General features: G+C 40.4%; 3 protein-coding genes across 5 annotated transcripts; all 3 read right to left on the bottom strand.

Moving 5' to 3' along the window:
• Nucleotides 1,566-11,384, bottom strand: LOC8075258 (1,4-alpha-glucan-branching enzyme 2, chloroplastic/amyloplastic). The gene is made up of 22 exons (XM_002447727.2): nucleotides 10,983-11,384; nucleotides 10,404-10,525; nucleotides 9,940-10,160; nucleotides 9,498-9,596; nucleotides 9,363-9,405; nucleotides 9,115-9,174; nucleotides 8,659-8,739; nucleotides 8,444-8,560; nucleotides 8,069-8,152; nucleotides 7,339-7,460; nucleotides 7,028-7,147; nucleotides 6,276-6,405; nucleotides 6,087-6,197; nucleotides 5,753-5,881; nucleotides 5,154-5,257; nucleotides 4,512-4,656; nucleotides 3,485-3,632; nucleotides 3,263-3,363; nucleotides 3,023-3,100; nucleotides 2,607-2,762; nucleotides 2,220-2,294; nucleotides 1,566-2,118 (listed from the first exon to the last, which is right to left on the bottom strand). The coding sequence occupies exons 1-22, from the start codon at nucleotides 11,122-11,124 to the stop codon at nucleotides 2,023-2,025; spliced, it is 2,484 nt and encodes an 827-aa protein (XP_002447772.1). The 5' UTR covers nucleotides 11,125-11,384; the 3' UTR covers nucleotides 1,566-2,022.
• LOC8075259 (putative pentatricopeptide repeat-containing protein At1g74580) lies at nucleotides 12,570-19,221 on the bottom strand. Of its 3 annotated transcripts, none has more exons than XM_021462367.1 (6): nucleotides 17,439-19,221; nucleotides 17,259-17,351; nucleotides 15,591-15,658; nucleotides 15,155-15,334; nucleotides 14,309-14,515; nucleotides 12,570-13,755 (listed from the first exon to the last, which is right to left on the bottom strand). In XM_021462367.1, exon 1 carries the CDS (start codon nucleotides 19,152-19,154, stop codon nucleotides 17,541-17,543), a length of 1,614 nt encoding a protein of 537 aa, XP_021318042.1. In that variant the 5' UTR covers nucleotides 19,155-19,221; the 3' UTR covers nucleotides 12,570-13,755; nucleotides 14,309-14,515; nucleotides 15,155-15,334; nucleotides 15,591-15,658; nucleotides 17,259-17,351; nucleotides 17,439-17,540. The 3 variants fall into 3 exon arrangements, with proteins under 3 accessions (XP_021318042.1, XP_021318043.1, XP_021318044.1); XM_021462368.1 differs by having other exon boundaries at nucleotides 15,155-15,352; XM_021462369.1 differs by lacking the exons at nucleotides 12,570-13,755; nucleotides 14,309-14,515; nucleotides 15,155-15,334; nucleotides 15,591-15,658 and adding an exon at nucleotides 15,991-16,257.
• On the bottom strand, nucleotides 14,423-16,184 carry LOC110436469. Its single transcript, XM_021463570.1, has 4 exons — nucleotides 16,175-16,184; nucleotides 15,591-15,658; nucleotides 15,155-15,334; nucleotides 14,423-14,515 (listed from the first exon to the last, which is right to left on the bottom strand). Exons 1-4 carry the CDS (start codon nucleotides 16,182-16,184, stop codon nucleotides 14,423-14,425), a joined length of 351 nt encoding a protein of 116 aa, XP_021319245.1.

The following is a 27,320-nucleotide window of genomic DNA, read 5'->3' on the forward strand; positions in this document are numbered from 1 at the left end:
CGGAGAGGTTTTGTTCACGAAGCGAATTTGGTTGTTTTCAGGAGAGTTTGGAGACTTTGGAGGAAAGGAAGCGTGGACTGTGGAGAATGGAGATGAACGGGCTTCAAGTTGGACTGAGCCAGTGACAGTGAGCTGAATTGTAGGCTGTCGGCCTGTTGCGCTGCATAGATAAATGGGCCTCATGGAGTATGGGCTGGGATAGATCAGCCTTTTCCCACTTATTACTTCCTCGAAAATCTTCTCAAAAAAACTTCCTCGAAAAAATGTCCGATAACTCAACTTTTGCAGTCCTCCCATTTGCCTCTCTTATCTATAAATCTTTTTTTAACTTAACTTTTAAAGTCGTTTATTTTTATATCCTGGGTGGTTTTACTAACTTAATGCTAGTGGATAAATCAGACTAAGTTAAGAGTTCAGAAGGTAAATTGGACTAGAAATATATTTTTAAAATATCTAGAAAATATAAAAAAATATTTTTTTAAAAAAATTATCCAAATATTTTATATATGGAAAAGTAACACAATTGAAAATCCTAAAATCTGGCTTAATTTAGTAAAATTAATAGAAATATTGTTTTAGCTTGAAAAATTATGAAACTAGTTTTATTTTATTTTTTTTCTAAAATCATGTTCATCTTACTTATGGTGGCTAGCTTGAAATTGTTTGAATCTTGATGAACTCATTTTATTGCTTATTTACTACTAGAAGTTCTTGTTATCTAATAGTCTAATAGTATAATTAGTCGATGTTGACATAGCAAGACAAGAAAACCACCATAAAAACCGCCTGGGGTGCAAAAGTCAGACCATCACAAAAGTTAGGGGTGAAAAGGGTTTTTTGCTACTTCCTCTCCCAAAATAAACCAATTTCATAACACTCTAATTCAAATTATATTAATTTTGATCAACTTTATAGAAAAGGATAAAAACATCTATGACACCAAATAAGAACATTATAAAAACATATGATATATCTGTCACAAATATTGATGTTTTTTTCCTGTAAAGTTGGCCAAATTTAAAATAGTTTGAATCAAGATAACTCAAAAGGTTGATTTAACAAAATACCCATAGGTTTGCAAGTTTGTGTAAAATACTTATTTTTCATTATACTTTATATTTTACTTATGCATATTGGACTAGCAGTAACAATTCAGTGATCATTCTTTTTATTGTGAATCACATTATAGATATAGACGCTCACAATATGCACGTACACTCACTTCTATGAATAAACAAACATCCTATTTCACTATGAGCACTTTTGAAATACTAAGACGATAGATTTTAGGATTCACGAGTCATCACATGCACCACGTTGTCGACAGAACAGTCACCCACCACAGATATGAATATTTTGAAAATGAGCTGATAGATTTTAATATTCATTAGCGAACATAGTAAGATCATCAAATACTAGAATAAATTTAGAAAAATATAGCTTAACCCTAGAACAAAAATCTAATCAATTAAACTACACTAAATTATCATATATTGTAGCTCTTTGACGGCCCCCTTATACATAACTTCTAGCTCCGCCACTGGCTGTGTATGGACAACTGTTCCTGCTAACATGAACAGAGCCATAGGTAGGGTACACAAAGAGCATATGCACGAGACGTAGTTACGCAGACGTCACCGTATTGAGAAGCACAGCAGCACGCCGAAGTTTGCTATGGTAGCAATTAGCAAAAGACCAGATTTTCACTGGCTTATTAACACAGCTAATCAGTATAGCGCAAATGATTGATTCAGAGAATTCAATGATACGATGCCTACTGATGCGATATGTACAAAACCACATGGTGTGCGCGGTCCATTTCCTTCACCAGTCACTCGAAAGCGAGAGCTCATCGATAAGCTAACCTATCCACCTGAATAAGCCGATCGTCCTGCCACGCGGTCTCGATTGACAACATCCGGCAGCATCGCGCGTGGTCGCATCTCGCAGTGGTGTCAGGCCACCAGCAGTGGAGTACATCCTGAAGTTCTTCCCCGATAACCGCTGTTGTGCGGTTGTGCCCTATTCGTCCTCTTCACCTGCAGGTGCATATACGACGGCTGTTCTGCTGGGTGCATAGACCGAGAAAGAACACGGCCTGTTGTCATGCGGCCAGTCCTGTAACAAGCATCAGAAAATGGGTCGTTATCTTAGATGTAGGGGGGCAATAAAATAAGAGAAGCAGCCTGTGTGCCACAATCCTCAAAACCAGGACTTACAGCAGTGAAGTACTCAGCATCATGATCAAGCCGACTAAATCCACCGAAAAGGCCATCGTCAGAATCTAACACGATCTGACAAGGAAAAAGAGAAAAGCCATCAGCATCCAGCCACAACACATTTAAGTCCTCAAATGGGCTGATTTGAATACATTTTGGAAACAAATTTCAGTATTACAGAGTTCGATGAAGAAGATCGATATTCGATAAGTTCGTAAGTTAGTGAAGATAAAAAGAAATTATAGGAGTGCTAAACTGCTACGTGGCTATAAAGACCACATCATCTCAGCAACAGATTTATCAATGCTGGAAAAAAATTCTTAGAACCCCAACAATGATGAAAGGTTGGACAATGAAATTACAGATGCATGCAAAAAAGCTGCATACCTTGTACTTCCCAGGCTTGAAACAACCAACACGATAGTCAAAATAGCTATTGCTCCAGTGGAAGTTGAATACAAAGACCAAATCTCCTCTCTCGAAGATGATCACCTTATCCTCCTCATGTTTCCGTGATACATATGAGTGATCAGATGTCATGAACTGGAATCATATTACACATTTCATCAGTAAAATGCACCAACCACCCTCCTACAGAGAGCAATTCCATATCCTCCTCTCCAGCAGTTTTCCTCAATTTATTAATTTGTTTTAGATTCTGTACTAATATAAAAAACATTAACGAGATAAAAATTTAACAGCAAGCCAACCCCAACTTGCATGGGACTAAATGATTTGTTGTTGTTGTTGTATAGAAATTTAGCGTTAAGTTATTGTGCAACAGAGAAAAACCAGGGACATACTTCATATTTTCCCTCAAGGTGCTGCATTGCCTGATCAAACTCTTGCATGCCACGATATCTCAGATAATCTGCATCTCCCTGAAAAAAAAGATGGATTAAAATTGTATTCAACAACAATGATGACATATGGTAGTATTAGCTTATATAGAACATTATTGATCTTTCCAACGCAAGATTTACCAAGAAATATGTGGCAAATCCAGATACGTTGAAAGAATATAGTAGCACAGATAAACTTACAAGGTCAAATCTACGACGGCATTTATCAAAGCTATAGTTATTCCCAGGAATGACAGAGCCATTTGGAAGACTTTGAGGACCTCTTGGAAAATCTATCCATTCTGCCACGTAAAATGAAACTAGTCATAACTTCCTCAGATGAAGTAGGATACATGCCACAAAAAGAACAAACACGTTATAACTCGTAATTATGCAACATGCAATAAAATTGAAAAGACTAACCAGGATGCCCAAACTCATTTCCCATGAAATTTAGATAGCCTTCACCTCCTAAACCCATTGTGATAAGCCTAATCATTTTATGTAATGCTATCCCACGATCGATGACAGGTGTTGAAGGCCTGTCCAGAGCCATGAAATCATACATATCCTGCAGGAAAAGAAGTCGAAATGTTCATGTCATTCTGTTCTATTTTGAACCAGCAGTTTACAGCACAATACTACACTTCTGCATGTACTGAGTATCAACAATATGTGATGATATTTAAGTGGAAGCGTGCTTTTCTAGGAGAAAAACACAAAGCATAAAAAAAATAAAAAAATATCTTCAATGTGCAAGCATAGAAAGCCCTTCAATACTCTGGGTAGTTAAAGACAAAACATACAAGGACACATTAATGAATAAACAAATGAAAGATGGGACACCTAAATGTCCTTTGGTCGAGAAGTCATCAAATAACACGGATAGATCTTATGTGTTTCTCCTGATAATATTGGTTTAGCTATTTCCTTTAAAAATACGAAGGAGCATAGCGCCTTGACCAGTAGACCTACAAGAAGATCTATGTTCAAGGGACTCCTAGATATTTCAGAAACTGTTACAATCCAGTTGCCTAAAACTGCAACCAGATTGATTTTAATTGGGTGTAAAACGAATTTCTGGTTTCTCCTCAGCTATGAGTGTAAACCAATCTGATAGTTTTGATTGAAGCTGCCAATTTACAGAGTTATCATTGGTGAGTTACTCATCCTTGCCCTGTTTCTGTAAGTTGTATGACTTTCTTAGCAAAATAGTTGATAGATGATTCATTAGTCAGTTAATTTTTACTGACTGAAAAGTATTTGCAAGAAGATGTGTTGTGTTCAGCTGATTAGCAAATCATCATACACACTGTGCTTAGCAATCATTGCATAGTATCAAGTAACATGCTCAGTTTGCCCATGCGGCTAATGACTAGTGAACAAACAGATAACTATCCCAAGAAAGACAAGAAATCTGATAGAAAAACATAAGAGTAACAGCTAGTACCTTGTCCATCAACCAGAATGCAATTGTCTTGTCACCAACTAAAGCTTGATCATGACTTTCACAATAAGTGACACACTTTTCTAGCCACCTTCTATTTGTTAAGGTGTGCACGATATCACCCATTTTCCAATATTCATCACTTTGCCTGTGGTAATAGAGAATGTTGAAATTTGATCACATCATGTTTATTTGGAACTACCCAGAATATGTATGGGGTACTAACATTCCAGCTCAAAGTAGGAAATATGTACATGAAGGGCACACATTTTACTTGTCACATAAAATATTGGCATGGTCCCAATACACCTTTGACAATTGCATGCTCTGACGGTCATTATATCTAAAACGAAAAAAATATTATAGACATAATGATAAGGAAGTGCTAGCTTGCCATTTGATGATAATTCTACTAATATCTATTCCCTGCGACAAACCTAAAGCATTTTTTTTTAGATATTTGGGGCACAAAGTTTAAACGACGACTACATGTGTTTTAGGACGATAAAAGAGAATGAAGGTGCTATGTTATTGACAATTCTCATATTGAACCTGATACCACAAATATTATCTGAAGAATAACATAAATGTAGACTTGAATCAATTAAGAACTCAATATGTAACCACTAATATTCGACCACTTACTTCAGAAGTTCAATCCATTTGTCTGGGACAGCCATATGAAGGCGATAATCAAAACCAACACCACCATCTTGGACAGGAATACAAAACGTAGGCATTCCGCTGACCTGAACATAATCAGACAAGTTGAACAATGAATACTGAAGATCTGGTGGAACCTCCTATTTGTATCCGACTGTCATGTTGATGTTCAAAAGCCATATTTTTAGAACCTTAAACACACAGAAGTTTAATAATACTGGTATAGGCCCAGGCATGTGTACAGTTGGAGTCCATAACTACTTTGCATGTATGCTAAACCTTGTTCCTTTTGCAAAATATACCATCGTAATAGCATTCCAGATCAACCTTCTCAAGATATTTATGAGGATGAACTTTTCTTTTCACCAATAATATCAAATCAATTGACACTTGCATACTAGGTTAAAGAACTAAATGCAATCTGAGAACATGCGTGCAAGGTAAATAGGAATATAAACTTCCTTCCCAAAATGAATAATACTAACCTAGTCCCTCAGGGGGGACAAAAGCACCAACTAAATTAACTGCTTTGAAGAAGAGTATTTACAAAAGAAAAACACCAAAATATCGTGAGCACTCACATCTTCACCAATGGATACAGCTTCTGGATAAAGCCCATGAATAAGATCGTTTACCAGCATTAGGTAAACTACTGCATCAACATCAGTAGCAAATCCAAAATACTCGCCATAGTTCCCGGTGAATGCCACCTACAGTAAATAATAGCAATTTTAGAAAAGTCAATTATCCCTTTCATCATGTACAACTAAGGTAAGCTATCTTGGACTTGGTAGCTGGACGAGGAGACATGATACATGTAATTATGCAGAGCAATTATTTTAGAAAAACGGACAGCACAATGCATCCACAGGAGAACTGTGAAATCAAACTACCAGAATCATCTGGTAAACTTACTTGTAATCCATGGTGAGTATACATCATGGAGGTCACCCCATCAAATCGAAATCCATCAAACTTATATTCTTCAAGCCACCATCTTGCATTTGACAGTAGATATCTCAAAACCTGCACAAAACGTAATGTTATGTATGTATGGAAAGATAAATAGGAACTGTTAGCTAATATATTGTGCACATTACATACTTCCCAACTCCCATAATTGAATAGGCGAGAATCCCACATCCAATGATGGCCCCGTGGACCACCATGGAAGTAATGTGTATCAGTGCCATCGAAACCATTCAAACCGTCCAAGGTATTATTTGATGAATGACTGCAGGATACACAGAAATATTGGTAAATCTATGCAATTCAAAAGGACAAACCAATCAAGACATGAAGTATGTTGAGTTACTGTCTTATTAAGAATACAAAGGCCAGAACACAAATTTCAACTGCTAAAGCAGGTGGATTTCTTAAAGCCCATTTGACTCCCTGTACAACTCTTCCGTAAAGATATTGGCAAGTGTCTACATTGTGTTCGTTCTTTACATACCTTACAACAATATACCAAATATGGATTTAGCTCAGTAACTATGCGAAGATGCATAAATGGATGGAGGATGATAAGTGGCACCTAGGACCACTTATCCATAAGAAACCAATTATACTTTCCCAACTCACGACTTCGGTGTAGCAGTGTAGCATCACCTAGAAAATTTCCAGGTAAATAAGTTTATTGCATCTGAGCCTCTCTGTCCATATCCACACCATCTGTGTGACTATTTATAAAGCAAGGTTCCAAGAAGTACTGTATCTACTCATAGGTGTCAAATACATTTAACTTCCAACCAAGTTAATACATCTAACAAAGAAAAATCAATGGTGTCTGCATGATAAAAATAGGGCCATCCAACAAGGCAACGACCAAGTCTAGAATACCTGAACAGACATACCTATGAACAATATCCATGAGCACTAGCAAGCCAAGCTCATGCGCTTTGTCAATCAGAGATTTTAGGTCCTCAGGAGTCCCAAAACGGCTACTTGGCGCAAAAAAGTTCGTAACATGGTACCTGAAAATGGAAGTATACAGTAATCATATGAAGTAATAAAACTAAGGATTGTTGTATGGCCTACGAAAATAATGAAGCAGATCCAAATGTTTATGTTTGTACAAAGCATTAGGATGCAAGAGTTCCAGATGGACGGAAAAAAAACAGAAACAACGAAGAGAAGTGGATGGATCTATTGAAAGTGTGAATACCCAAAGCTTGCATAATAAGAGTGTTCCTGGATTGCCATTATCTGTACTGCATTGTATCCAAGCCTTTTAATTCTTGGCAGCACCTCATCTCGGAAGTTAGCATACGTATTTATCTTTGGTTCCTGTGTAACAGATCATCCAAAATACTCTGTTTATCTCAAGTATAGATGATCATAGTTTATAGTACTGAAACTTCAATTACCCAACAGAATGGTACAAACAATCACCCATAAGCTACCTTTATTTTAAATGGTCTTTCTTATCCTTACAAATAGTTTGCACAGCTTTCTCTTCTGAAACTACTAACATGGCAATATTTATTACCACAAAGATAACATTCACAATGGAAACAACAAGCCATGTTTTCCATTTATGTTAATATGGAATGTCTTTACAAAAAGAAGGAATTAGGAATCATGCAAGAAAATAGAAGACGACCTGATATACACATATAAAAGTCTCTATGCAAATTAAGTTCCACATTAACCAATTTAAAGATGTTCCAAAATCTGACTAGCTGTCACATGAATTAAATGTGTCTGAGAGAGTAGCTAAGCGAAGAACAAACAGAGAGCAGCTAAATGAAGAACTAACAGCTTTTCTCCCTTTCTCTTTTGCAGAAGAAATATGAACAATTGGATGTTAAAAATATTACAGAAGTAGTATGGGCTACAAGGGACTAAACAATAAGCACAGCAAAAAATAAATAAATCATAACTTATTGGCATACCGGACTACTCATTCCAATATGTGATTCGTATATCCGCAGTGACTTTGGCCGCTTAGGTTGAGGGTGTTTGAATACATATTTCTCCTGCATTTTGCATGTAAAAACCCCTTAGTAAATGGTCATAAAAAGTTCAAAATGGAGAAGCGAACCAAAAAAAAGGAGTAAGTAGGCATCTCTAAGAGGCTCAAGTGGAACAAAGACACAGAATCCTTTCCACTAATAAGAAGACATATTTGTACATGTCAATTCCAAGATTCAAAATATTGTTCTGTATCCACATGCTATAAGAAAAAAGTTGAGAATAAAACGATACGAGGCAGTGGTAAGCATCAAAACAAATGCTATTAAAAATGCAACATAAAAACTAGAGCATACCTCTTCAGGTGGATCATAATATATACCATTGTATGGTATTTCACCTGGAGCTTGTACAGAAAACTTGATCCACGCAGGAATGGAATCCTTCACACCAGATGGTGTATCCATCCGTATCTAAAAATAATAGGAAGGAGAGAGAGAGAAAAAAGACCCTTTAGCAGACAAAATCTGAAGAATTGTTTACTCCCAAACTAACCAATCAGAAAATCTACCTTTACACGTGAGCCATGAGGAATAGCAGGGGAACCATCAGCGTTATTAGGCAGGAAAATCTCCCAAACGCCATACTCATTCTAAAAGTGATAATTCCATATATCAGGATAAATAGAAAAAAAAAATACTTATCAAATGGAAATGTGTTTGTATGCTATGAAAACTCATCAGCTTATCTCACATTAAAAAGTGCAAAAATGTTCTACAGATTATTAATAATACAACCACATCCATGCCGTGAACCTTGCATCAATTTTTGAATTTAGGATTAAATGATATGATGGTTAAGCAAAAGAATAGAACCAAGGAATCAGTGCACTCATTGTACTGAATTTATACAATATTGTTAATATGAGAGCTTCAGGGTCAACTTGAACAAGTAAAATAGACACAGTAGATGAAATACATCAACAATTACAAGGCAAACACGGAATATCGCAGAACTGTAGACATACTCTGGTCATAGCATCAGCATTTGGATTCCAGTTGTTGAAGTCACCTACTAATGCTGCAGACTGCAGTAAGATGTAAGGATCAGTTCTTAAATTTTAATGAGTTGATCAGCAAGATAAACTATCACTTTGAAGAGAGTGATGATATTCATGAGAACTATCTGTATAAGTCTCGTGCACATGGTATCAAGTGAATCATGAACATTATCAAGTGTTCAAAAGGTGATTGCCAAGACTTGTTGAGAACATACGGATGCTCCAGGAGCCCATTCTCTATAAGTGATACCTTCAGCGCTGGAAAAGGAAGGGGAAGCAAGTAATAAATATTAGCTCATATGATGTCTGGTTTACTAAAAAAGAGCATATTCATGTGGCTGTAAATTTACCTGCGAGTAAATCCAAGCTTTTCGTAACCGCGTGAAAATGCATCCAAGCCACCTTCATGTTGATCAATAGCCGCACGCATTCTCTTATATTCACTGTATCTGTTGAATCCACCAAGGCAAACCAAGCAAAAAATGTCAAATTTGCACTTTTCCCAACAAAAGCAACAAATATTGGACTGGAGCTCAACTTGTCTAATTGTCGGTGAATCGGCAGAGTAAATTGCACAGCCCGCTTACCAGTTACACATTCTTATCAGTTTAGTTGCTCTGTTTTGAACGATGAAAATAACTTATATTGCATTTATGAGTTTCAAATGTAGAGGTTATGTTTTTCAGTCATTAATTCCAAACTGCTTTCTAATACAGCCACAAAACCATGATGAATAGTCCCATTACGAGCAGAGCGTGATTTCAGCAGCTTAGCTCATGGTTAACAGCTTACCGGTAGTCAAGGTGGCCCCGATACCCTTCCAGCATTGGGTCAATCTCATATATTCGCTGACCATCTCCTGGTGGGGAGATAACTCGTGGTTTCTCCTCCACGAGTGGTGCTTTGGCTTTGATGGCTGCGTCAACTTCTGAGCTTTCTTCAGCCGCTGCTGAGGTTGCTTGAGCTGCTGATGAGTATGCTTTCTCCTCCACAACCTGTTCTGCATCAGGTATCTACAGCAAAGAAATAGATAAGTTTTATGTAGAACAGCAGAAATAACCAAAAAATGGTGTATTATTCCTTAGTGATCTTCTTGATAGGTGTATATAGGTGGGATCACAAGCTAACATGTCAGTAGCCCAAGAACCAGCACGGTGTCCTAACTCCTAACCAACAATGCACGAGGCCCCGTAATTTGATTTCATCAGACATTTGGGCAAGTGCATCATGAAGGCACAGAAGGGGGACAGTCGAACCTGTAGTTCTTCGTGCTGCTCTGAAGTGTCCACGACAGGCTCTGCGGAGGAAAGCACGTCATCACTGCCACCTCCAGGCACCAGCACCTTTCCAGGAGCACCAGCGCAGCTCAGAACGGTACCTGCAAATTCCAAAGCCAGCAGCTCCACTGATAAGAACAGAGAAAATAACACCACCACCAGTTTCCAGGCTGCAACGATTGAGAAAAACAAAATAATAAGAAGAAAACGAGTAAAGCCATTGGCTCAGACGTTGAAACGATCGCTGTAGCAACTGGTAACACTAACGCATATTGGCGCAACAAAATGCAGGTTCCGGGTTCAGGAAAACCGCGCTCGATCGCTTCCACCGGTCGGAATGCAGACATAGGGGGAAAAAAGGGGAAAAAAAAAGTATGCGTGCGCGTATGAGAACCAGAACCACTCAGGATCCAGGGCACTCCCTCTTGGAACCGTACCAGCACGTACGCATACGCCACACGAGTGCAGAGAGAGAGAGAGAGAAGCGAGGAGAGCCGGCGACCGACCGACTAAGAATAGAGGAGGGAGAGGGGGGGAAGAAGCGAGAGGGAGCCGTACGAGAGATGGCGTCCTTCCTCCTGAAGAGCACCGACGGCAAGTCCACCCCACTCCTCCGCTCCCCGCCGCCAGATCGCGCCGAGCCGCCGGGCCGCACGACCCCGAGCCTCGCGCCCGCGCCGGACACAGCGAACGACGCCATCCCGTCCCGCGCGCACCCAGCCGCAGATCCGAGTCCAACCGCCCGCCCGCCCGCCCGCCCGCACGTACGCGCGCGCGCTCCTTCACCCGCGCAGGCGCAGCCCACGGGAAGCGAGTGCGCGCGTGGAGGGGAGTGGAGTGGAGTGGCGGCAGCCGAGGCCGAGGAGGAGGAGCAGCGCGAGATATTATTTAGCCCGCGGGAGCGAGCAAGGCGAAGGAATGGGGGGGCAGACGCAGACAACGTGTGCGGCGGAGGTGGAAGGCAGTGGCGCTGCATGGGGATGGGAGAGGGAAAAAAGCTACTAGCACCTAGCGGGGTTGGGGGGGGGGGGGGGCCCGCGGAAGAGCGTGTGTGGCGTCGTCTTCCCCGTGCGCCCGGGCCGGAGGTGGCAGCGGACGGAGACGTGACGTGGGGGCGGGGCAGCAGAGCAGCAGATCGCGAACCAACGGCTGGGAGCGCGTTCCCGGCCATCCGTTGCGCTAGAGTAGCCCTGCCGCTACCGGCTGCCGGTAGTGCAGTACCAGTACAAGTCCCGTAAGCTACTGGCTCTCCGTTTTTTACGAAAAGAAAAGTCTTAGTTTATGAAAAAAAAAGTGAAAAGAAAAATCTTAGTTTATGAAAAAAAAACTTTGTAAATATTGCAGCATATTTACAATTATAATAATTAAAAATTAATTAGATTTAAAAGATTCATCTTATAAAATCTATACATATGTTAAACAAAAAAGTCTTAAGAAGAACAAAAGGAGTCTCGCTCGTAATAAATAATAAAAAAAGGTGACGTGCTTTAGCTCCTCCGTTCACAAGAGTCACGGCTATTCGCTCGCGCCGTGTTTCCATCAATGGGGTTCATGTGTCTTCTTGTGCCTGGTGACGACGGACGGCCCTTGCTCGTGCCCCGTGGACCGTGCGTCATGTACTGGCGTTCGCTGTCATGTGCCTGTCTATTAGGGTTTCCAGATGAATGCTCGAGTGTTCTCGTCCGCGAGTGACAACATCTTAGACTGGACTAGAGGGCGAGCGAAGGAGCATATCTGAGGATTTGTTTGCTTGCTGCGTGCCAGGTAGGTTCGCAGCCCGGGGGAGATGATATCTAGGCCGCAGGCCATCAAAATCTAACGGATGAGAATCCTTGCCTTGTCATAAGCAAATCATTCAAACCTGGCGTATATTTTACATTCGATTTCATGAAAATATATTATCCAAACCTCATGCTGTAACATTTAAACAGAGGTCCTGAAGAGTGTACCCTTCGATATTTTACATTTGATTTCATAAAAACATCATTCAAACCTCATGCTATGACCTTTAAAAATACGTTTGGGACAACTCCACGAGCTTTAGATTCACCAAAGACAGTTTTCACTCTACTAAGAACAAGTTAATAATACAACCTATTTGTTGGCTGTAAGGTTCCTTTCAGCCTTCTCTCAGCCCACTCATCATACAATAGTTAGCTATTCACTATTAATACATGGTCCACTTATCTCTCTCATAAAGTTTCTTAGTTCCTGTGCCTAAGCTGGATGTAAGCTTACAATCTGCTTCTCCTCTCTATCATTTCTTCTCTCCTCCACCTCAATATTTAGTCGGCTTACAGCTTACTATAATACTTGCTCTAAAGGTTACTCAAACGGTCTACTCTACATCTGGATTCTCCGGAATGGTAGATTTAGCGGTGCCAAATTCATCATTTTAGTGGAGCTCTTCAAGGGTGATTCACCAAAATGAAAAAAAAAAACCTACCACTGTCGCTGGTCACGCACATGTCCGTCCGTTTCCATTCCCCACGCGTCCAAATTAGCTACGAAAAACATTATCCAAACCTTATGATGTATCCTTTAAACAAGACACTTCTATAGCAACGAGATCTCAGTATCTCACTCACCACTACTGTCATCTTGGAGTCATCTTGCCTAATAATGCACAAATTTTAATTAGGGGGTGTTTAGTTCTCCCTTTTTTCTCAAAAATTTTTAGGTTTTGGTCAATCATTTTGCAAAATGAAACTAAATACCATGTCAAACTTTTGGTAAAAAGGTGTTTATTCTCCATTTTGGATTTTGCCCTCAAGAGACAAAAAAAAAAAACCAAAAAGAGTCTCAAGAGGCTTTCATAAGAGCAATAAATTCTGCATTTTGGATGGAACTAAACATGACCGTGAAAATTTTGGTATTTTGCATTCCACCATTCCAAAATAGTTGTCATTTTGCATTTTGTATTTTTTTTGAACTAAACACACCCTTAGTTATCATCCAACACCAGAAAGCGTGCAGCCGTGCAACCCATGCCTAGTTTAATCACTCGTTGATCCTAGATACGAGGGAGATTTTTCTATAGCTTGTCGACTGGTGTTGACTAGTAGGGGATGATGGCAACCGTCTTATACTTTTTTCAGTCCCTATCGGCGATTGCTTTCGTAGCACGGCCAGATCGCCGCACAGTACCAGAAACAAACGGACGAAAAGGCCCGGCCGGGGTACGATGGGCCTAGGACCAGCCGCGCTCTCCTCCCTGACCGTCAATTCGGCCGAGCTGATATTTCGCTGCTCTTTGCTCTGCCGCCAGAAATTTTCACGGCGCAAAATGGCAAGCGAGCCTGCACCGTGCACATGCCCGTCCCTCCCAAATCTGTCAAATAGCATCAAGAGAGGGACAGCACATCATGTTACAATAGGAAATCATGTGCTGACGTGTAAAAGGAAAGCCTTTGCCTTGAGATCTAGGGCCTTGTTTAGTTCAAAAAAATTTGCAAAACTTTTCATATTCCCCCTCATATATCAAATCTTAACACACATGCATTAAACATTAAATATAGATAAAAAAATAACTAATTACACAGTTTGTCTATAATTTGCAAGACGAATCTTTTAAGCATATTCTATGATTGGACAATATTTGTTATATACAAACGAAAGTGCTACAGTGCCTATTTCCCAAAATATTTTGGAACTAAACAAGGCCTAGTGAGAATCTAGAATGCAAACAGGCAGCCATGTCACAAGCTCACACAACCGACATAGTTACACTTCACACTAGCGACTTAGTAATAAACATGAGAAAACGCAGGTCTGGTTAACCAACTTATTTCCTTCGGACGTTTGTCCCTATTGTCGTTTGACATGATACATGAGTTATGAGTACATGACTACAAGCAGTAATTACAAGGGGAAAAAAACTGCACCTCCGTGCTCATTGCTCCTGAGCCCTGACGATATCTAGATCAGCTCTCTGATGTGGTTCCCGCTTCCTCGGTACTTATCAATATCTTTGAAGGAAAAACGATTGCAGCAATAGGTTAGTCTTCATAACCACCATTGAATCGGAGACTGCCGATGTGGAGCTTCCCGTGGTGGCCACTTACAATGACAGTCTGCTTGCCAGTCAGATCCTGAAAAACAGATGTTCATGATACATTTCTGTTCAAGCTTCAAGTCTTCAACATAAATACAATGGCGCTCATGACTCATGAGGGCTAATGAGGTCACATAACGTGATACTGTGCACTACCCTACATTCAGGACAGGTCATATAGGTACAATAGGTGTTGTGTGTATCTGCCGTGACATAAATCATGTCTACCAATGTTCTATAGGCAGCCCATGCACATGCACTCATGCTACATTGTTTCAAGTTTCAACAAAACCAGAGAATCACAGAACATGCAAAAAAGACAAGGCTTGCAGCCAGAGGAACCACACACCCGGGCCAGGTTCACCAATTTATATGACAAGCAGAGATTTTCAAGAAATATATGAGTGTTGTAGTGATAAGTACATAGGTGTATCAAATTTGGATGTCACAATGTAATGGTGCAATTAGCACTGAACTCCCATGTTTAATTTTATCTAATAATGAAAATTCTGTACCTATACTTCCCTAAAACTCATGATACTGAAATAAGCACTCGCAGAATCATTCTCACATTCTGCAGAGTATATTGTCTCACCAAGCTGGTAGATATTAAAAACCAAGAAACTATGTTTCTTTTATGGTAAACTAGACAGAAATAAGATGCAGATTTTTTCACCTTGGGTGTGTCCCAAACATCTTGCCGCCCACTAAACATTTGAACCTTTGGCACCCTTGTGTCTCTAGTTCTCAAAACTCTAAGCTGCTCATTCAAATCTATGGTCCTCTCTAGGCCAGCATGGACTGAAATCAGATTGCAGATGATTTCTCCTTCATCTGTATCAATCGGCACCTTTTCCTGTCATAAAACCATAACCTGAATACCTTAGGAGCAACACCTCTTGCTTGAATACTTACAATTCACACAATAAAAATAAGGGAGTTGCTATATTTCAGATGCCTGAATTTTCAGGCAACAATCTTTGACAATACTAGTACAATTAAAAAGACAATTCATAATTTTTTTTGTATAAAATGACAAAATTACATGTTGCCTCACAACAACACAAAATCAGGCACCTAAAATATAGCAGAAGTGTAAAAATAATACTCACCTCTTCATGTATCCAAACCAAGTCATGTAGAAACCTCTTGTGCTCATCTGACACAGCCTTTCTGAGATCTGTGAAGAAATTAGAACCAACAGCAAATTAGAAGATGATCTTGTTTGAAATAGGGAGCTGTTTGCTCAACAACAACAACAACAACAACAACAACAACAACAACAAAGCCTTTACTCTTTTAGTCCCAAGCAAGTTGGGGTACGCTAGAGTTGAAACCCAACATGGGCCTTGTTTAGTTCCGAAAAGTGAAAAGATTTCGGTACTGTAGCACTTTCGTTTGTTTGTGACAAATATTATCCAATTATGGACTAACTAGGATCAAAAGATTCGTCTCGTGATTTATAGCTAAACTGTGTAATTAATTTTTGTTTTCGTCTATATTTAATGTTTCATGCATGTGCCACAAGATTCGATGTGACGGGGAATCTTGAAAACTTTTTGGTTTTCAGGGTGAACTAAACAAGGCCATGAGCCCCAAGTCATGGTTCAGGCACGTCAATAGCTGCTTTCCAAGCACTCCTATCTAAACAAAGATCTCTAGGTATATCCCAACCCTTTAAATCTCTTTTTATTACCTCCCCCCATGTCAGCTTCGGTCTTCCTCTACCTCTCCTCATATTGATATCTCGGCTTAGGACTCCACAATGCACTAGTGCCTCTGAAGGTCAAAATTAGAAATTGTCTGGTTATTGGCAGGAGATTACGTATGATTATATGCTTACACAATCTAGTTGAGAACCAAATTCCTTGTTTCATATCTCAAGTAAGATAAATGGTACTAGTATCTTGCTTTATTAGTGAATAGCTTGCCAAGTTTTACTGTGTTAAGTGTTAAACATAAAACTCCATTGAAGCAGTCAGTCTCATCTTCTGTAGAAAATTTACATTATCTGGCTTACTTTGCGCAACTGCTGTTGGATGGCAGATCGGCTTGCTAAGAGAGGACACTCCTCATCCAGCAGCCTGCCCTCTTTGTGATCAGGAGGAAGAATCAATTCAGCACCTGTTGCTTTCCAGTGTCTTTGCTCTACAGGTTTGGTTTATAATTTTCCAGTGGTTGGGCCTCACTGCCATGGCATCACACCACAACCTTCCACCAGCAGATTCTCAAGTTTGTGGTGCAAGGCAATGAAGGAGGTCTCGAAAGAAGGTCAAGAAAGGGCTTATTACCTCATTATCTCATTATGGATGCAAAATTAACTGAAGGTGGATCCAGAAGGTTTGTAGTTCACAAAGGTGATATCTTCACCTCAATCTAAACAACTTAATGAGGTGTTGATGGTAAACTTTAAATCATTGGTTTCCAAGGAGGTGCTTAGCTAAAGTGAACTATAATCTGTGCTCGCAAGATGTTTGACCATACAAGATGTTTCGGTTGCCCATGCCTATAATAATATCGAAACCATGATGCACATAAGATATTTTTTTTCATGTGTTAGCTGAAAAATACATAGGAGTATGTGGATTTTAAAATCTGTAGCAATGCACGGGAACGAACCTAGTACAGTATAAATGTGACTGAGAAAACTATAGTCCAACAGTATTTAACATATAAAAAATTCTACTGGAAAGAAAAGCACAATGCAAAATTAATGACAGATTAAAATTCAACAACTGTATTGTCTATAGGGGAAGAAAATCTTAAGCCAAAGAGCATACCTTTAGGCTCATCACAATAATCTTGTTTGGACTGCTTGAATCTTTGTGCCACGTAAAATGGTTCATGGTAGCCATAGCTTAGTTCCTCCTAACCTGAAAAGTTAAAAGGAACTGACGTCATATACACAAGCCAAGAAAGCATATAAACAGGACAATTTGTTGTCATCAGTGCCAACTGACCTGGTGAAGGTTGAGTAGTTCAATGTATTACTGGACAGCTAGTTGAATAGCTCAAGGAGGATCAGACAGCAAACTGGATATTTGTGTGATTATACAGCTACATTACTGGCTGACATGTGCTGTTTGCTGGAGACATTCCAGCATACAGTCAAGTATAAGAGAAACTTCATAGAAAGTCTCACGCTTACAGTACCCCTCCCAGCAAAAAATCCTAACCATCGAATTAAATAAGCAAACATCTAGCACAAGACCTTTAGAACGCATTGCACGGAGCAGGGTCAGTACATATTTCCATCTTTTTGCTTTTACCAACCAATTATTCAGGCGAAAAAAATGATCAGGAACCAAGCATCCTTCTGAATATTCAAGAAAAACTTCGATTGCTGCACCAAACTCTTGCACTTTGCAGAAACTGTTAATTACCATACCAATGGTAAAGTTGTTTGGAGAAACATTTCTACTGGTCATATCCATATAAGTTTGCAACATTTCATGTAGATCTCCAGCCATGCACAAACCATGAATCAAAGTATTGAATGCCACGGCATCATATTCAATTCCCTTATTATCCAATAGGCATTTTGCCACCTTGAATTTCCCAGCCCGGCAGAGGCTCCGGATTGCAATAGTGAAACTAAACATATCTGGCCCAATTCCCTTCTTTACAAGATCAACCAACAGCTTCAGGACTCTAGCAAAATCACCAGCGTCGCAGAGCCTACTCATCAGAGTGTTATAGCAGAACACATCAACATTCCAGTTGAGCTCTTCGCTGTATTCCAGCAAGGATACTGCTTCTGAAAACATTGAATCACGGCACAAGCAATCGAAGAGAATATTCACTGTCTCAATGGTCATGGACACTCCTCTGCTAAGCATAACATCTACTTGCCGGAATGCCTCATCCAAGAAACCCATTCTGCACAGGGCAGACATGTAAATATTATAGGTAACAGCATTCGGCGTCCACCCCTTTGCCTCACTCTCCCCTAAAATTCGTTCCACCTTGCCGAATTCCCCTACACGACAAAGCCCCTGGATGAGCACACTGTATGAGATGACATCCGGTGCGCACCCGACTTGGATCATGGTATCAACTAACCTCTCTGCCTCGAGGACCCTGCCCTGCTTACAGTACCCGTGCAGTATCGCGGTGTAGGAGCGGACGGTGGGGCAGATGCCTTCCTCTAGCATGCTGTCAAGGACGCCCCATGCCTCGTCCAACCGCTGGGAATCGCAGAGCATCCAAATGAGGCAGTTGTACGTGGCAGCGTCAGGGGCGCACCCCATGGCGGCCATGGTTCCGAAGAAGGCGCGGTACACTGACTCGGATGGGGCAGCGTCGATGGACTTAAGCAGCGCGGTGAAGGCGGAGGTGGTGGGTCCGAGGCCGGAAGCAAGGAGGGAGAAGGCGTCCAACGCGGCGCTTTTGCTGCCGGAGGCAGCGAGGGAGGAGATAAGCGTGGTGAAGAGTGGCGCCGTAGGCGAGAAAGGAAGGGAGCGGAAGAGGCGGAGAACCTCGTCGTGGCGGCCGGCGCGGGAGTAGGCGGACATAAGGGCGTTGTAAGCGGTGGGGGTGAGAGCTGCAGGCACTGCGCCGGCCGGCGGCGAGGCTGGGGGCGAGCGGGCGTCGGCGAGGGAGGTGACAGCGGATAGGAAGGAGGTGAGCCTGCGGTCAAAGGGACAGCGGCGCGGTAGCGAGGGGCGGATGGGCATAGGCGGCGGCAGCGGCGGACGGCGGCGGGGCGGGCACGGGCAAACGGCAGGGATTTTGCCGAGGAGTAGCTTTAGGGGAGTTTGCAGCGGGCGGGTTGCTGAGTCGTTGGGCCGGAGCCTCTGCTGCTACTGGAGATCGCTGCACCGCCGGAATAGTTGTGGCCTTGTGGGCCGGAGGAGTTGTGGCCTTGTTGGGCTGGAGAAGTTGGCTTATGAGGCCCAAATCGTTGATATAGATTAGCCTAGGTGTCCTAAGAACATCTCCAAAACACTCTCTATATTCTTTGTAAATACTGGGAATAGAGATTTTGATAAAAAATTACTCTCCAACAGTTTCTCTAAATGGTCATCCAAATATAGCCATTGCCTATTCTAGATTTTTCGCTAGCCAAATATAGAAGACGAGAATGACTTTCTATAGTGCGCATGAGATTTAGCAAAACTGTTGTAAAGTGAAAAATTATAGAAAGCGTTTTTTATATAAATGGCTCTCTAAATGATAGTTTAGAAAGTGGAATTTAGAAGAGCTCTTGGAGATGCTCTAAAATCAGTAAACGCAAAAATGCAAAAAAAAAGTCTACGACTCACAAACCGACCAATCGGAAAATAGAGCATGATAAAACATGTGGAACTGGTTTCATAATTTTCAGAGTGCAAACAAATTTTCTATGAATTTTCTAACATTGAATTACATTTTGGTATTTTTTAATGTATATTAATTTTTTCAGAAAAAAATATTTGGATTATTTTTTGAAAAAAATATTTTAATCAGCATGGAAGAAATGTCAGTCATACCACAGCCACACCAAGGAAGCAATACGTGAAAGAAGTCGATTCACACAAAACCACAGTATCATCTAATCCATATAAATTCCATCATGTCTGAACACTATGTCACTATCAAACAAACATTTCGATTTGTATTGTGGCGCTTGAAAACTACACTTATCCCCAAAAAAAAAACCATTGGGTTAATCATCTTCTTTCCTCGGAGACTTAAAATTAGCAACAAGAAGATGACGACGGCATCATGAGCTCACGGCCGTATCCATCTTGGGGGGGCTTCTTCGATGCCCTTGAAGGCCACACGGAGCTTCCTCAATGAGGACACTTTCTTCCCGTTGTTCTCTGCCGATGCCCGTGGCATGGACAGTGGTGTATGGGATCTCTTTGAGGAGCTCAAACATGGGAATGCTCAGGTTTAATTTGGCCGTGACATCTGCTCCCAGCACCTCCGGCGACTGCATGTACAGGCTGTTACCTTCGTGCGTGGCTTTTGACATCCGTAACGTGGGGTGCTCTTCAAGCATCTTGATGAACTGTCAATCAGGCAACAGGCTTTAGACAGATCAAACAGCAGACAAATAAAAGTGGTTACGGGGAAATGTTTGCATAAACGTATGCAGACCAATCATTTAGAGTTATCCTTTAACTCCTTGAGCTCATATATAAAATGGCACCTTAAATTAGCAAATAGAGTAAATTTCTGAAACCTACAGCTATTTGACATGTGTATGAAAAAGTTATGACTTATGTGGCATGTTACAATAACTACAACAGTCTTGAGACCAACCCCCACATGTTCACTTCATGGAGCCATGTTGCATTGCATGCCATGAGGCCGAACATATATAGTCATGTGGTCACAAAGCTGTATTTTTTTTTACATATGTCAAAATAGTTATATGTTTTTGAATCTCCTTAAGACGATTGATGCACTAAAAGAAGGCCAGCCAACGTGGCCACGTCGCCCGCAATTCCCGGCCATCCGATTGGTCGGACGGACGGTCCAGATTGGCCCATTTTCTACCATTTTGCAAAAAAGCCCTCATAATTTGTTGAAATTAACTTGTCGTCCAGCCTGCTCTCTCAAGTTTTTATTCAAAATAGTCCTCGAAATTTACTGAAATTGAAGATCAGTTCATGACTATAGTGGGCCAGCCTGAGCTAGCCTCAAGCTTGCTGGGCCTAAGTGGGCCGAATACGGCCCTATGCTATTTTTATTTTCCTATTAATTTTAATCTTTTCTTTTCAAAATAGAGATCTCCAAAAATTTGTAAAAAATTATAGAAAAATCATAAAAAAAATACCAACTAATTTTGTTGAGTTTCTTATGACTAGATCTATGCATTTAACTTAAAATATCATATGATTTAGTGTATTTTATTTGATAGATATATACATCTATAATTTTATGTCACTGATTAATTTTTTGCTCGTATCGCATATTTACTGAAAATATCTCCCCAAAATTAACTCTAAATAAATTCATACCCTTTTTCACAATCTTCGCTTTCTAATTCTCCCCACCTTAACTCTAAATCAATTCATACATTTTTCATATTCTTCGTTTCCTAATCCTTTAATTTTATACTAACTTGTAATACAAAATAATCCAAAACAAATAATCGCTGAGATACATATACGAAGCCAAATATTTCACCATATATATGACATTCCATACACTCACATATATAAGTACATCATGTCACGCATGTAAACAAACAAATTGAATACACTTGAAATGTACATCGTACAAAGAAAAAACAAAAACACATAGACACACGAACGACACATAGCTAACCACTGGCTATAAAGCAGCAATGCCGCGCACATTTCTAGTAGGAACTAAAATTGTAGTTAATTGATAAAAATGTCACTCTACCAAATAATATGTCCAGGTATATATTATTGTCCTTTTGGGGTTGTTATATGATGATTGTGATCATCGCATGCGTATCTGTGTATATGCAATATAGATAGAATCTATACCTTTGCATGCTTAAAACATTTCATATCTATGTCCCTTTCACAATTTCATAGATAGCGTGTACTAGAATACATAAATCAATCTACGACAGACTAACATACACAATTGACATGGCATGGATAGGAGTTTTCATAAGGTAATCCTCGTTCAAGAAATTGCTCATGCAGTAACAATTTTCCTCCACGACATGGGTTTATGAGGTTTTGGCATTGGCACTCACATCTGAAAGAGTAGATGATGTATCCAGCTCAACAAGGGTACCAGGCCCACATACAAGACAATATTTGTCTCTGGCAAACTCAGTTACTTTAATATGTTCCTTCCAAACCGTTGTACCTGCAAATAGACAATAATCAATAGCTGTCGTCAAACAGAGCATGAGTTGTGTTTTTGTAACCCTATTAAGAAACACATTGGATTCAGAAATAATTATTAAAAAAGTTAACAGCACTAGCACCTAGGAGGATAACAATTAACATGGTTTGAAGAAATATAGTTATCAATGAAAAGAGGATATAAACATCAAATCAAGCATATATGCAGAGTGGCAATGCAAAAACCAAATAATAAAATATAATAAACTCGGCACCACAGACTTATGGATAGGATCAGAGATATCGGAATTACTGTGGAGGTTGTAGGGATGGAAGTGGGGAGGACGAGGGTTAAGGAGGTGGCAGCGAGTTGGTGCCGTGGTGATCATGGCACCGACAGCGAGGAGAGTCGAGAAGAGGAAGCCTCGCAACAAATCATTGCTCTACTTAATCTTCTCATTATTGTTTTGTTGATATCTTAGGGTTTCAAGTTCTAGCCCTTCTCCTCATACCCCCGTTCTTATCTGCTTGTATTCGCCTCTGTACAAGCACTTCGGTGCAAGATAATACAATCTCTCCATGCGCTGGACGTAGGGCCTTCTTTGCCCGAACCAAGATAAATCGTCTGTGTTCTTCTTGCATCACCATCCAAAAGAGGGAGCACGCATACAAAATTCACTCGTTGGTGTTGGCTATTGACGGTCCTTAAGTATCAAATTTAATTATCAAATAAACAAAGAAAAGGATCCAAATGAAATCAACATCCAGACTTAGGGTTTTATCTGACAGAATTCCACGAGTTTTGGTGTTTATCTATTTCTGCAAGGAGTTATCAGGAAATACGGAAGAAAGGCCCACACGTCGGGATTACGTAAAGATATTAACGTGTTGCGCAATTATCTTACATCTAGAAGACTCCAGAAGCCACGAGACCGAAGCGGAGACGAAACGGGGCCAGAGGCAGGGCGCCCGCCCTGTCTTACTGGGTGCCCGCCCCCTCCCTGAGTCCAATCAGGACTCTGCTTTGCGGGAAGTCTCCACCGACCTAAAGGATGAATCTAAACCATACAATCTATGTCGGTTTGATCCAATGGCCCATATTCACTTGAAGGGACTATAAAACCAGACCCCCTGGCCCCTGGAGGAGAGAGCCTCTCAACCCTAATTCATTGTTTCATCAAGGGAGAAGAAGCCTCTGATCAAGATTAGAGCCACCACATCAATTAGATATCTAGATTAGCATAGCTACATAGGATTAGAACTAGAAGGAGTCAATCTTCGATTGGTTTCCGGATCTGTCAGGAGGATTCTTGGTAATTCTCTAATTGTGCTTCTAATTGTTCTTCTAATTATCTTTGTTCTTCAATATTATGAATATGACTTTGTTCTACTTCAATATATTGCTTATGACTTTGCTCTACTTGCTTATATTCAAGATTATATTGTTCTTAGTTTATCATAGTTATGTACTTGGTTTAGTTAGATTGGATCTATATACATGCTTAGGATCGTATAGCGTTTATCCATCGGATCCATGGGTAAATGATAGATATTGTGTAGGCGTGGTGCTTATACCATATTTATCTGCGATTGTACCCAATATGCCAGATCGTGGGGTAGTTCGTGATAGTGACAGCTTCATTGATTCTTATATAATCCCCCTCTCGTGTATTGGGCTGGCAGAGCAACATTATTACAGGGGAGTGATTGCTATTTTTCTCATATTCCTTGCTAATATCACTATGCATGGGCGTAGTCTTGTCTCACAATGATTGCTAAGTATGCTTGCACTAACTATGATAATGCTAGACTATATAGTTGAGAATAACTTAGGGAATATTCTTGTAGTTCGTTCTAATACCATGCTAATGACTTTCTAGAGTATCTAATTGAGGTGCTTATCATATTTATTATGTGGCTAGATCAGATTAGTTATCCTTGTCACTATTATTATTTCATATATCTTTTATGTGACACTTATCCCTGTATGAAGAGTTAGATATAATGTTCTCAATTATACATGCAATGATAGATACTCAATCTCATATTCTATTCTGTAATCAATATTGATGATTGCTAATCCCTTCCCAGTGGTAAAAATATAAATAACGATACCTGGAATACTTCCCGGTTAAAATCCCATTCATTATTTATTTAGAAGAGCAATTGCATATTTCAATACCGCGTCTCTTATATCATGCTGGGGATGACAACTTGGCTTAAGTGGTGTGCGGGATAGGTTTGGCATTTTTGGCACCGTTACTAGATTTAGAGAACTTAGTCTACTTTTGGTAATGATGTTAAGAATACCCAACATTGGCCCTGGGGTCGAAACACCGACAATTGGCGCGCCAGGTAGGGGCTCTGCGTGTTACTAACGATTTCCCACCATTCTTCTGGATGGCCGACTCTACCTCACCACTTCCGTGCGCTACGGTGATCTGGTTTGGGAGTTTGGAGTTCATGTCCACCGGCCATGGCTATGACATGATCCTGCTCTCGGTCGGAGATACGAGGAGAACTCGCACCGATCCCCCACGCACAGGAGGGCCACACGCCGATCTCGCCATGATGCTTCCACGCCTAGGAGGAGGCGATCGACGCCACCGCCATTAGCACCCTGCGTCTAGGCCGACGGCCGCCGTTTACCCACCATCCCCGGTAGGCCACGCGGAGCCCCTGGTTGGAGATCCATCTAATCCACTGTTGATGGTAGATAACTCCTAATTTTAACCATCAACTAGATATGAAGATGGACCTATATGCAAACACCTAGTAGATATAGGGTTATCACTAACAAAATTCCATGAGTTTTGGTGAATATCTGTTTCTATAGGGTGTTAGCTGAAAACAACCAAAGATGGTCCACATGTCATGTTTACATAGAGAGAATACCATGAACTACAACTCAAGAACATTTTGAAGGTTCGAGGAGGCTCCAGACCAAAGGGGAATTAAATCAGGTCTCGAAGCTAGGCGGCCGCCTGTAGGGTAGGGGCGCCCACCCCACTATCTCCACCAATCAGATTCAACCTCGCAGATCCTGCCTCCACTGCCTTTGATGAGTAATCTTGGCTGTCTATCAAGGTCGATTTGATCCGAGGGCTATGGTGCCTCCTAGGGGGCTATAAATACAAGCCTGACCCCCTAGCTAGTAGCTAATTCAGAAACCCTAATTCATATTTTCTAGAGAGAATTAGCCAAAGAGGGGTCCCTTGAATGGATCTGTCTTTTTAAGGTTTTAGCAACAAGAGAGGTTGAGGGAGTATAGGGTGGAGTAGAAGTGGAGGAAGCCCGGCCTGTCGGTATCTTCTTTCTTGTATATGCGGGATCAAGTCTCCTAACCTGAGGCTTGGTTCTAGAATCATTTGGCAATTTGACTTCTAATACTAGTGAGTTTATTGTTGTTACTATTATTTGGTTTACGAGTTTACTTTATTCGCTTTGCATTGGGAATAGAGGAATCATTCATAGCGTAATCGTGGTGCTTGGGCTAGGAATACTCGTAGATACTCCCTATCTGGTCAGATTTGTGGTAGCATTGGGGGAAGTGACAATCTCCTCGTGTCTCTGTAATCTACGTCCTATCAGGAGGTAAGGTAGGATAGTGTGTCGGGCTTAAGCATTCTCTAAGAGGTGCCCCCTTAGAACAATAACTACAATAGCTTACCATAGGTTAGAAGAAGACTGACGAAGGAGTCCTCTTTATATCGTTCATATCTCGTTATCTTGAGGTGACTAGCCAAGCAAGGAAAGCTTCCACAAGATGTTATGGCTTCAACATGCTTCAATACTAAAGAGTCCATACACTTGATCTCTGGTTTGTCTATATGAGCATGACACACCTTAACATGCACACTAAGCAAAGATGTTGCCAGCCCCCCACAACTAGTACTTCACACTTCAAACTGCTGAAAGAGCAATGAACATGGGTGACACCATCTTAAGGGGTGCAACTATCACGGCCTCCACCTTTGGAACTAGATAAAGCACCTAAGGAATTAACATGGTAAGAGGTCCTATTCGGAGGACCTAAATCACCAAACACCATACCAAGAGGTAACTTGGTAGTTATCAATATTATCCTTTGGACAAGACAAAGTCAATAACACTTTAAATGACATCTTCATGTTCCTGCAAATCCCGAAGGACCCACCATGTAAAGACTAGTTTGGGGGAGGACCCCCTTTATCAAGGTAAGTTTTCTTTTCATTTCAGTTTGTTTCCTTTTTATCACATATAAAAACCTCAGAAAACAAAATAAATATTTGCTTTTTAAGTTTGGAGCTTGCTTAAAAATGGAAACCAAATAAAAAGTGTGTAATATGAGTTTGCTTTACTTTTCTATTAAGTTTGCTATAAATAAAATATGTAGACTTGAATGATGCATGATGGAAATGATGAATAGTTGCTCTGCCATAATTCTTTTCAAGTACCTAGCTTTAAATTTGAGTTCTCCCAACGATTGGATACACTGTTAAACAACTAAATTTACTCTACTCTTTAAACCTATGGGAGCATATGCTTAAAACTAAGTCTAGATAGTTCATGGACATGATATGATATAGTCTAAGCTGTTGTTTATTATGTTCTTAGTGCTACTAAATTCTAGAGATTTGTTTGTGAACATTTAAAATGTTTCATGATGAGTTCCCTATATGACAGAGAATATAAAATTCCTACCACAACTATACTTATTTAGAATAGGAAGCCTCCACATATTTGTAGGGCTTGTGTTTGCTCGAGCTATGTTGACCCTTAGGAACTCATCAAATGGCTAATCCCGGTATCACACACTCATGTTCACCCTTTAGTGCTTCTACTCTGGAAGTACGCACCACATATATATTCGATCTTCACCTATCCAAAAATGTTTCACTCTTACACTAAGAGTGAGCACCAAAAATATTTCCCTTGTTCATTTGCTAGCCAATTACCTCAAGTTCAGTGCTCCAAGTTTCATTTTTCATTCCTCTACAAATTTTCAAAAAATAGAGTTATTGGGCTACAAGAAAAATATTGGACAAAAGTCCCATGTAAAAAAAGAGAGAAGAAAGAGTGAAAGATTCATGAGCCCAAATT

The sequence above is a fragment of the Sorghum bicolor genome, chromosome 6 (genome assembly GCF_000003195.3).
Source record: "Sorghum bicolor cultivar BTx623 chromosome 6, Sorghum_bicolor_NCBIv3, whole genome shotgun sequence".
Taxonomy (NCBI): Eukaryota; Viridiplantae; Streptophyta; class Magnoliopsida; order Poales; family Poaceae; genus Sorghum; species Sorghum bicolor.

Excerpts from the sequence above, each read along its gene's own strand:
- LOC8075258 (XM_002447727.2), bottom strand. The coding sequence starts at position 11,124 with ATGGCGTCGTTCGCTGTGTCCGGCGCGGGCGCGAGGCTCGGGGTCGTG. Across the intron at positions 8,153-8,443 it reads ATTATGATCCACCTGAAGAG|GAGAAATATGTATTCAAACA; the intron begins GTATGCTCTAGT and ends TGCAAAATGCAG. Across the intron at positions 6,198-6,275 it reads TCAATTATGGGAGTTGGGAA|GTTTTGAGATATCTACTGTC; the intron begins GTATGTAATGTG and ends CGTTTTGTGCAG.
- LOC110436469 (XM_021463570.1), bottom strand. Across the intron at positions 15,335-15,590 it reads TGGTTTGGATACATGAAGAG|GAAAAGGTGCCGATTGATAC; the intron begins GTGAGTATTATT and ends GTTTTATGACAG. Across the intron at positions 14,516-15,154 it reads ATGTTTGGGACACACCCAAG|GATCTGACTGGCAAGCAGAC; the intron begins GTGAAAAAATCT and ends TCTGTTTTTCAG.
- LOC8075259 (XM_021462367.1), bottom strand. The coding sequence starts at position 19,154 with ATGCCCATCCGCCCCTCGCTACCGCGCCGCTGTCCCTTTGACCGCAGG.